Source organism: Pygoscelis adeliae, unplaced genomic scaffold, assembly GCF_000699105.1.
Source record: "Pygoscelis adeliae isolate BGI_AS28 unplaced genomic scaffold, ASM69910v1 Scaffold402, whole genome shotgun sequence".
Taxonomy (NCBI): domain Eukaryota; kingdom Metazoa; phylum Chordata; class Aves; order Sphenisciformes; family Spheniscidae; genus Pygoscelis; species Pygoscelis adeliae.
In genome coordinates this window covers 4,848,512-4,858,046 of record NW_008824411.1, presented here as the reverse complement: position 1 = coordinate 4,858,046, position 9,535 = coordinate 4,848,512, and the positions used below count along the sequence as shown (strand labels likewise).

Here is a 9,535-nt window from a genome sequence, read left to right as displayed (position 1 = left end):
CCCGCCGTGGCCTGGCAGCCGGCTAGGAGCCCCTCGGGAGGGCCCTGTCCCTTGCCGGTGCGGCCCGCTTCTCCTCAGGGCCATGGCAGACACCGCTTCACCGTGACCTGGCAGGGGAAGGGAGCGGGCAGCCGTGGGCCGAGTGTGCCGTGACAGCCCTGCCCCCGCCCCCGCCCCGTGGGCTTTGCAGAGCCCTCGTCCCAGCCATGCCTGCTTGGCACGAGTCCGGGGGAGGGAGGCTTTCCCCGGTTTCCCAGCTCATCCCCTTAACCTTACGGCAACCTCATGGCTGAGCTCTGGTTCCCTTCTCCGAAAGAGGTGGGAGAGTCCAGGCGAATCAGGCTTCCCTGGGTAACTCCAGCACCAGGAGGTGTTAGCCGAGCAGGTTGTGGGCAACTGAGGGTGCTGAACAGAGACCCCAGCTCTCCAAAATAAACCCTCTCAGGCTGGCTGCCAGTGTATCCTGGTGCGGGTCGCTGACTGCGTGGGAGAGGCAGCAAGCGTTGCACTTTTCAGGGGGAACTGGTGTATTTTGCGTGTCATTTTCAGAAGCAAAGTGGGGAGGTGAGGCTGGGTGAAACTGAAGGGACCTTGTGGTCGGGCCAGCAGGCACCCATCTTAGCACGGACTGCAGCTGGCAGCGGCTTGCTGTCAAACTGGGAGCAGATGCGCTGAGACGCTGCAGAGGTTTGCTTGGGCTTTGGTATGGGCAGCGTTTCCATTAGTGACTTGGATGTACTTGTGTCACACCATCAGAGCATGCTGTGCTACAAGGGCTTGTCTGAACGCAGGAGGGTTTGAGCTGTAGAAGTTAGTTCAGTAAAACCAAGTACTGCAGGCTACGCTCAAAGAGCTCGCTGTCCCAGCGCGGCAGGGTGCCTGCGTGCCGGATGCAGGAGGTGGGGTGGTCTTGTCTGCACAGAGTTTTGGATGCCACGTGCCAGAAAGGAGCCGCTGCTTGGGAGAAACCTCAGGAGGCGTTTGGAGAGCATGACCTGTAAGGGACAGCCAGAGGGACTGGATTTCTTTTAGAGAAGAGAAAGGGAAGCTTTCACATCTTTTAACACCTGCATGTATCTCTCAGGTCTGTCTTGGTGCAAGAGGATGTTCAGCCTTTCCTACCTTCTTCCCTGTAGATGGGAAGTAAGGGAGCCTTAGCGGAGATACTGGGGAAGAAGCTCCTCAACAGCAGGTCTAGTGGCACAGGGGCAGGTTTTGTGAGGACCCAGCTGAGCCTCCTCTGGGGCAGAGGGGGAAGATGTCAGAGCAAGTGGTGCAGCTCATCTAACCTGGATCTTCAAGTGCACTTGATCTTCACTGAGAGGAGAGGGGGTGGAGGTATGGGTTAGCTGTCCTCTCGAGCTGCCTTTTAGCCCTCAGGATTTAAGAAATACTTAAATACAAGTAATTGCTCTGTAATGTTCTAAAGCCTGGCTTTAGCTGGCAGCCTTGCCTGGCACCCTTCATATAACTTGATCTTCTAAACAAATCCCCAAATGTCACAATTAAGTGCATGAAGCAAGGCTGGCTGTCCTCTTGCCTTGCCCTGCAGAGCCCATGATCAGTGCGGTAAGCTGAAAGCTGCAAAATAAGCCTGGGAAGGGGGCAAGAACCCCGACCCATCTCAGCTGCTGGAAACTGGGTAAGGCCCGAAGAGTCCCATGTAGCTGGCGGTGGCTTTGTTGTTTGTCCTGAGAGGTGTGTAGTTGTTCATGGCTTGGCACTGTATGGCCAGTTCTTCTACTTTGCCTTCTCTGAGCTAGGTGAGATCGGGGATGACAGCCCATCTCCAGCTGCAGAGTGGCACTGAGGCAGCTGGGATTGCCTTTCCCTCGTCGTGTGCCTCGGGATGGCTGGGCAGACATTGGAATGCGCGGCGTGGTACCGCTGGTTAGGGTCACAACAAGCAGACCTCCTCGCCTGCGCTGTGCCACAGCGGACATGGTGGCTTGCCTGGTGAATCATGAGTGAATGCTGATGAGCTGAGCTTTTTGCAGACACCATGGCATTAGCCCCACGCCTTGGCCAAGCTCCAGCTTGGGCAATTCCACTCGGACACTTTAAACGCTCCTGTTGCCTTTGCCAGGCACAAGGCTCCGCTCTTCTGCCTGTGAGCTTTGGAGACTTGTTGGGAGCTGTTAAACAGCTGCTACTTTCACTCTCCGGCTGTTTTCTTATTGGATGTAGGGGATTTGCCTGTAGAGCCTGACTGTGGGACTGTGAAAGAGGCTCTGTTAACGCCAAGCAATTGATTTGCCAATAAAGGTTGGCTTTATTTTTCCCATCAGCCCCTCTACTATGCCGGCTACTGAGGGCTTGTGTGGGATGCAGCATAACTAGTATCGGTTTTGGAGTATAACAATTACCAGCTTAACTAGAGTGATAGTTCATAAGGCTATGGCTATAATTAGGTCAAGCTGTCTTGCTTGTTAAATTTCCCTTCAGCTCCCAAACTTGGCAGTGGGAATGAACTCTGGGCCTTTTTTAGGATTGCTGTCAGTCTCCCCTGGCAAAGAGCATTGGGGAACAGCGCCTTTGCTCCTCTCCTTGCTGCCGGAGCCCATGAGCACAGGCACACTGATGTCCTCTCTCTCTCACAGGGGCTGTTGAGCTGTCATGGGGAACACCACCAGTGAGCGAGTGTCTGGGGAGCGCCATGGCTCCAAGTCCCACCGCTCGGATGGCTCTGGTGCCCCCCACCCTGCCAAGGAGCACCCGCACAAGATCATGGTGGGCAGCACCGACGACCCCAATGTTTTCAGCTCCCATGACTCCAAGGTAGGGGCTGGCTGCTGCCTTCCCTGTCCTGCCTTCTGGGGCCCTGGCTGGGGCTTCAGCTCACTGGCTGTGCGGGGCTGCAGTCCCAACCACGTGAGGGGTCTGTAGAGAGCTGGGAGGCTGGAGGAGCTCTGCGATGTTCTTGTCTGGGATGTGCAGGTGGGCTGGTAGAGGCCAGGGAGAGATAAATGTGGTCCCAGTTGTCTCTGTGTCCCAGTCAGGCTCTGGTTTTCTTTGCTCAGATTCCTGGGGACAAGGAATTTGTGTCATGGCAGCCGGATCTGGAGGAGTCAGTGAAACCGTCCCAACAGGCTCGTCCCACTGTCATCCGCTGGGCCGATGGAGGCAAAGAGGTCTTCATCTCCGGATCTTTCAATAACTGGAGCACCAAGATCCCACTCATCAAGAGGTAGCCAGTCCCTCAAGTCACCCTATGTTCTCCTCTGCTCCATCGCAGGGAGTGTTTTCCCTTCTTTGTGCTGGTTGCTGTTCCCTTTGCTCACCTGGCTTTTCTCAGTTCACCCAAGTTGGAGGGTCTGAGCACAAATACGTAGTCAGCTTCTTCCCTGGGTGGTGCTGCTGTGGCTGTGGGAAGTTGTGAAACAGAGGGACAGGACAGGATGGGCCACTTTGCTTGCCCAGGTGGATATCACACGGCAGCTAATCCTGGCAGCAGAGCCCTGCCCAGGTATGCAGCAGTCCCCTGGAAGCTGTCAGCTCTTCCCTTGGCTGTGGCCTTACCCCATGCCTAGTGTTGTTGCCAGCGGGGGTTGGTTGTTTATCCCTCACGTGTCTTCCTGCCCTAATGATGTTCTCGCTGTTCTGCAACACATCTGTGATTTTCATGGAAACACTGTGTAGGACTGTGGGCATAATCCCAGCAAATCATCTGGAATGGGTTATCTCAATTGCAGGCTTAACAGAGCTGCTACACTTGCTGCCCCCGTCCTGCAGTGCCAGTGCAGGGTTAGATGCTTTGCCCATGCATCCTTCCCAGTGTGTCTTGCACAGGGTGTCTGTCACATCGACTTTCCCTGGGTGTGCAGGGCTGGACTGCCTCTTGCACTCCTTGCGGCTGGACTCCTAGAGCTAGTGCTCTGAACGCTCGCGTCTGTTGTATCCGTGCCTCAGATCACTGACGATGAACAAGCCTAACTCTGCATGCAGGTGTTGGGGTGGAGGGGCTGGGCAGTATGTGAAAAAGTGCCATTTTCTGGGACCCCATGGAAGAACAGCATCCAGAGCATCACCAGGGTAATGCTGTTGCACGTCTGTTGTCTCTGCACAGCCACAACGACTTTGTCGCTATCCTGGACCTCCCAGAAGGAGAGCACCAGTACAAATTTTTTGTGGATGGCCAATGGGTCCATGACCCGTCTGAGGTAACTCTCAAAGCTTTATCCCTGCAGATCTTGCCCTCTTCAGGGGACTAGACATGATGTAACTGCAGCAGAGGGGGAGCAGGAAGAGCAGAGGGTATCTGCCAAAACAAAAGGGGCATCTCCATCGTGTGAGTCCTTTCAGAGGCTGGTTCCTCTGGGCTTAGACAAGCTGTATGGGGGAGTGTCGGGGAGGTACTGAGGAGCAGGGAAACGACCAGAAGGCCTTTAAGCCCCATTCAGAATTGACTACATGGGAAGACAGGCCATGGGGTCAGCATTCAGTTGCAGGTTCTCCTCCAAACTGAATCACGTGGTAGCAGCATGGGAAGGAGAGGACACTTACCATTGGCATGTAGCAGGATGGAGGATGAATATAGGAGGTGATGTAGGAGCCTGGGAGTAAAGGGAAATCTGCAAGTGGAGATCTGCAAGCATAGAGCAGAGCTAGACACTGGCCACCTGTGCTCTGAGGTAATGGCGCAGCAAAGACAGCTTGGGCCGGGAGGATCTAGGAAGCATTGAGTGTGCTTCGATTGGAGGTGAACATAGGAAGACTCTTACCTCAGTTCTCTCCAGCCTGTGGTCACCAGCCAGATGGGGACGATTAATAACCTGATTCACGTCAAGAAATCTGACTTCGAGGTGTTCGATGCTTTGAAGGTGGATTCCCTGGAGAGCTCAGAAACCTCAGGTCGGGGTGAGTTTTTGTGGCATTACAGCTTTGCATGTGCTATTTTCCACCTCCTCTGCTCTGAGACTTGCTGCTCTGGGGGTGAAGAGACCCCCTGAGCAGAGGTGTGGGCCTGCACCCGGGAAGAGTAGTATTTGGCAGCATGTCCTTGGCAGCCCACAGCTGAGGCCTCGTCTCCATGGAGGGGCTGTGCTGGTGTAACTCGTTCTGTGCTAGCACCATCCCAGAGCAGGGTCAGTGCCTGTGCGCAGCTGAGGCAGCCATTTCAGACTGGTGAATGCCGGGAACATCACCCCTTTCTGTCTGCTCAACTGTGAGTAAGTCATCTGATCTGGGGTACAAGCTAGGCAAGAGCAGGATCCAGGTTATTTTCAGCAGCCACTCTTTTGTTTTCATGCCAAGGTAATTTGTACTAGTGCTAGCACATCAGAAGCCTCCCTCTCCACTTGTGTTACAGCAGCAGGTTAGGTTACCACGCGGACACCAGCAGTGCTGGCTTGGTGTATAAGGCCGGCAGGTAGCTCAGTCGTGTTTCAGTCCAGGGCGCCCTGAGTGCGGCCTGCTGTCCCTGCTACAAACCCCGTCTCAGATATAGCCTCAGCTCCACGTCCTTGCCCAGCCTGGGCAGGAGATACTTTGTTGGAAAGAAGCCAGCAAGCAGCAGGAGCTCCAGGGAGGTGGAGTGCTTCTGGGTGCTGGCTGTTCCGAAACAGATCAGATGTGGCTGGGAGATATGGCCAGTCCAGCTTCTAGTGACCACAAGCTCCTGCGGTCCCTCATACAGGCTGAGCAGCTGCTCAGTTTGGACTTCCCATTTGCCCTTTCTGGGACATCCTCGCCAGGCAGTCCTGCAGCACCGAGAGCGTGCAGGAGTGCTGCTTGCTGTGCCCCTGCTGCAAAAGGTACAGCTCTGGGGCAAGCTGGCTGTTTGCTGCAGGGAGAGGGACCCAGCTGTGCTGAGAGCCGTGCGCCGGGGTCTTGGGGTGGATGCCACAGGGTGCTTGTGTTGTGTCAATGCACATACCAGCTTACAGCCCTGCTTGGAAATGCCCAGGGCTCGCCTGGCTGCTTATTCCTCTGTGAAAAGGCTGAGCTGTTGCTATAGAATACATGGCCATGGCTCATGGAAGATGTTTGTGCCTGAAAGACCCTGCTGGGTTCCTCTCAGCATTTTGGGAGCTGCTCTGTGCTCGCCAGTCCTGTTTTAGCCATTTCATGTCTCCTCCCGTCTCTTCTCTTTAGACTTATCAAGCTCACCACCTGGTCCTTACGGCCAAGAGATGTATGTATACCGGCCCGAGGAGCGCTTCAAATCCCCACCCATCCTCCCGCCTCACCTCCTCCAGGTCATCCTCAACAAGGACACCAATATCTCGGTGGGTACCAGCATACTGCCTGCACACAGAGAGCCACACTGGGGTTGAGAACGGGAGTCCTGTCTGCAGGGAGCCTGATCTCCCCTTGGCTGGTGTCTGGACCTTGCCATTTACTGGGAAGAGCATCACTTTTCACATTAACCACTCTGGTTTGGCCCCTTGCTCTGCCTGGTGCTTAGCTGAGCTCTGTTCCTATTCAGAACAGCCAGAGACACCAGCAGCTCAGATTGCCTGAGATGGCAGCTCCCTGTGATGGCTGGGGCTGAGGGGGTCAGGGCTCTGCTGTTCCCCTGTGACACTCCTCTTGTCCTAGTGTGACCCAGCACTGCTGCCCGAACCCAATCACGTCATGCTCAATCACCTCTATGCGCTCTCCATCAAGGTAAGGCCAGGTCCTGCAAGACCGCTGGGTGAGGGAAGGGGAGCTGCTGTGGCTCCCAGGAGCCTGCAGCACCTGCAAGGATCAGAACCTGGACGGCCGTGGGGTGGAGACAGTGGTGTCCAGGATGGGAGGACCCACACGAGGACAGCTTGGCTGCCCAGTGAAGTGTGGCACATGCAGGAATGTAGGTTGTAGTCTCCTTACAGCCCCTAGTTCCCTGTAGCTGCCTCCCCACAGTGTGGTGGAGCTGGGTAGCCCTAGGCTCTCCTGTTGTGTACCAGCCCCTTCCCTCGCTCTGCCCTGGCTCCCTGTCGTGGGTGTTGGACGTGTCTCGCTGGCTGTGAGGCTTGGGACAGCAGGGACGGGCTGGGGCTGCTCCCCAGCCCGCAGAGCCCTCTTACCAATGGCTGCCTTGGGGGTGCTGTGCTCCCGAGTCGGCGCAGCCAGGCTGCGCTAAGCTCTCCCACCTGCTCCTGCTGACGCTGTGCCTCTCGCAGGATGGCGTGATGGTGCTCAGTGCCACGCACCGCTACAAGAAGAAGTACGTCACCACGCTGCTGTACAAGCCCATCTGAGTCGGGGCCTCGTCCGCCCCCCACGCAGGACACGAAACACCGCTTTGTCTGCACACACTGGGCCACGGGACTGTGTGAGAACTGGCCACTGGCTCCAGTCTTGAACCTGGCAGGGACACAGGCTCCGGCAATGAGCCCAAGGCCGCTGGGGCCTGTGACACTGTCCCATCCTACTGGTGTGGTTTGATTTAACCCTTGGTTTCTGCCCACCTACAGCTCCCCTTGGCTTCTGTGAGTCTCTGGGGCCACTTTGTTGGCTGCTCACCAGAACAGCCTTTCCTTGCACCCGACATGGCAAGGGCTTCACACTACCTGTCTTCTGCAGCCTGCAAGGGCTCCACGGCGGTCCTGGCACTGCCCCCAGCCCAGGCCTCCAGGAACGTGTCCTACCTGCTGAAGGTTGCTGTGCTGTCCTGGTGATGAGCCTCCAAGGCCACCTTGATCCCTAGGGGCTCTGGGACACCCTAGCTTGACCCCTGTCCCGCAGCCCTGAGTGTGGGGCTGCCCCCCTCCTTGTGCTCCCCAGCTTCAAGGAGGGCTCTCAGCTCTGGCTACCTGCAGCCCCAGCCCTCTGCCAGGTTCAGCGTCGAGCCAGTGGGAGGGAGGGTACAGCTGGACGCAGCCGTGCTTACCTGCCGCCGGGACAGCAACATCAAGGACTGAATGCCTGCCCTGTCCCCAACATGGAGTGCTTCTGTGGGGCAGGGCTGACCGTCACAGCCAGAGGAGCACCTGCGCACGCCCATGCTGGAGGGGGCCTGGGGAGAGCGGAGCAGTGCAGGTACCCCAGAACCCCGGCTACACCGCCTGCTGCCGGAGCAGTGCCACGTGACAGCGTTTTCTCTATTTATTACAGTATTTATTGTTCTCAGTGCTGCTGGCCTGCTGTTGGTGGGGGACTCTGGAGCAGCGAGGGGAGGGAAGGGAGCGCCCGGTGGGGTGCAGAGCTGCCCTTGGGGTGCTGGGGTGGAGCTCAGAGCCACCCCCTTGGGGCCGGCTGGTGCCTATGGCACCCTGCGCTACAGGTAGCTTGGGGAGGGGGAGCACAGCTGCAGAGATGGGTATGCCAGAAACACCACAACCCAAAGGAAACCTTTATTGGGGATTCTCCAACCACTGAACAGAACATGGCATTTCTTACATCTTCCTCCCGCGCTGGGGCCCCGACATGCCCGAGGAGCCCCCAAACCGCAGCTCCGATACCTCTATCTATATACATATACATACATCCACGAGCAGGGACGGGTACGCAGCAGGGTTGCAAATGGGACCAAGTCCCCGGGCGAGGGGTGCACAGCGTGGAGGGCTGTGACGCCCCACTCTAAGCACTGTGGGTGGAAGGGGCTGAGCACTGAAGCATGGGGCAAGGCAAAGCCCAAGCCAGCAGCTGCTGCTGCGATGCCAGGCAAAGGCAGGTGGAGGGCATGCAACAACCAAAGTGGCCCAAACCCACTAACTGTGTAGCACCAGGCACCCCAGACCCCTGTCCACCCCGGCCCTTGGAGTAGCAGGGACAGGGTCCACTCCAGCCTTCCGGCATGGCATGGCTCGGCCGCCACCCAGCCGGGGCAGCTCTCCCTGCCCTGCCTGGGGCTCACGTGACGGACAGGGCCTGCTGGGCCTTCACCTGGCGAGAGAGCATGTGCGGCAATAAGGGGGAGCACTGCCAAGGCAGGCCTGCGCCGGAGGACTGCTGTGCCCTGGGGACATGGACACGGAGGCTGGGGACAGCCAAGGAAAATGGGTCCCTGTGTGCCCGCCCACCCACACGCTACACCCAGCTGGCCCCTCAGCCCCCCTCTCCATCAGCCACCACTCTGCTGGCAGAGCATAGGTGTCTGCCATCTGTGCCCATCCCCAGGGCATCAGGGCTCCAGGGCAGGGGCACCCACCCCTAGCTCACGCTGGCTGCCAGGGCAAACTCACCTCCAGGTTTGTCCTGGCTTTGCGCAGCACGTTGTGGGTCCTGGTCACTGTGAGGGAGAGAGAGATTGGGGGTCAGTGAAGTCCCTGTGCTATGGAGCCACCCCAGGCACATGGGGACCAGGACAGCTTGGCTGTGCCATCCTGCAGCAGGATGCCACCGGGGCCACGTACGCTGGCTCACAATGAACTGCTCCATGCTGTCCTTGAGCTGGGCTGTGCTGCGCAGCCGCTTGGCCGCGCTCTGCAGAGCATCCTCCCTCTCGGAGAGCTGGGCCCGCAGTGCCACGATCTCACCCTGTAGTGCCTGCTCCTGGGACAAGACGAGTGTGATGAGCAGCGAGCGAGCATCCAGCCCCACCGCCCTGCCAGCCCCCGGCCTGATGCTTACCTTGCCCTGGCGCTGGGCAGGGCCAACGGGCAGCACG

The 9,535-nt window shown here is 57.8% G+C and overlaps 2 protein-coding genes across 3 annotated transcripts in view; one reads left to right on the top strand and one right to left on the bottom strand.

The window, feature by feature from the left end:
- Window positions 1-2,511: 2,511 nt before the first annotated feature.
- Window positions 2,512-8,055, top strand: PRKAB2 (protein kinase, AMP-activated, beta 2 non-catalytic subunit). Of its 2 annotated transcripts, none has more exons than XM_009320612.1 (7): window positions 2,512-2,778; window positions 3,021-3,187; window positions 4,067-4,160; window positions 4,737-4,857; window positions 6,094-6,227; window positions 6,541-6,609; window positions 7,107-8,055. In XM_009320612.1, the coding sequence occupies exons 1-7, from the start codon at window positions 2,617-2,619 to the stop codon at window positions 7,182-7,184; spliced, it is 825 nt and encodes a 274-aa protein (XP_009318887.1). In that variant the 5' UTR covers window positions 2,512-2,616; the 3' UTR covers window positions 7,185-8,055. The 2 variants fall into 2 exon arrangements, with proteins under 2 accessions (XP_009318887.1, XP_009318888.1); XM_009320613.1 differs by having other exon boundaries at window positions 2,521-2,778; window positions 4,737-4,851.
- A 691-nt stretch (window positions 8,056-8,746) lies between these two features.
- The window catches only part of LOC103914090 (myomegalin-like), a 32,058-nt gene continuing 31,269 nt past the window's right edge, over window positions 8,747-9,535 (bottom strand). Inside the window, exons 40-43 of the mRNA XM_009320698.1 lie at window positions 9,499-9,533; window positions 9,282-9,420; window positions 9,111-9,157; window positions 8,747-8,811 (exon numbers count right to left, since the gene is read on the bottom strand). Coding sequence (XP_009318973.1) covers window positions 8,779-8,811; window positions 9,111-9,157; window positions 9,282-9,420; window positions 9,499-9,533 — 254 coding nt within the window. The 3' untranslated portion in view covers window positions 8,747-8,778. The remainder of the gene's footprint in view (window positions 8,812-9,110; window positions 9,158-9,281; window positions 9,421-9,498; window positions 9,534-9,535) is intronic.

Excerpts from the sequence above, each read along its gene's own strand:
- PRKAB2 (XM_009320612.1), top strand. The coding sequence starts at position 2,617 with ATGGGGAACACCACCAGTGAGCGAGTGTCTGGGGAGCGCCATGGCTCC. Across the intron at positions 2,779-3,020 it reads TCAGCTCCCATGACTCCAAG|ATTCCTGGGGACAAGGAATT; the intron begins GTAGGGGCTGGC and ends TTCTTTGCTCAG. Across the intron at positions 4,161-4,736 it reads GGGTCCATGACCCGTCTGAG|CCTGTGGTCACCAGCCAGAT; the intron begins GTAACTCTCAAA and ends AGTTCTCTCCAG.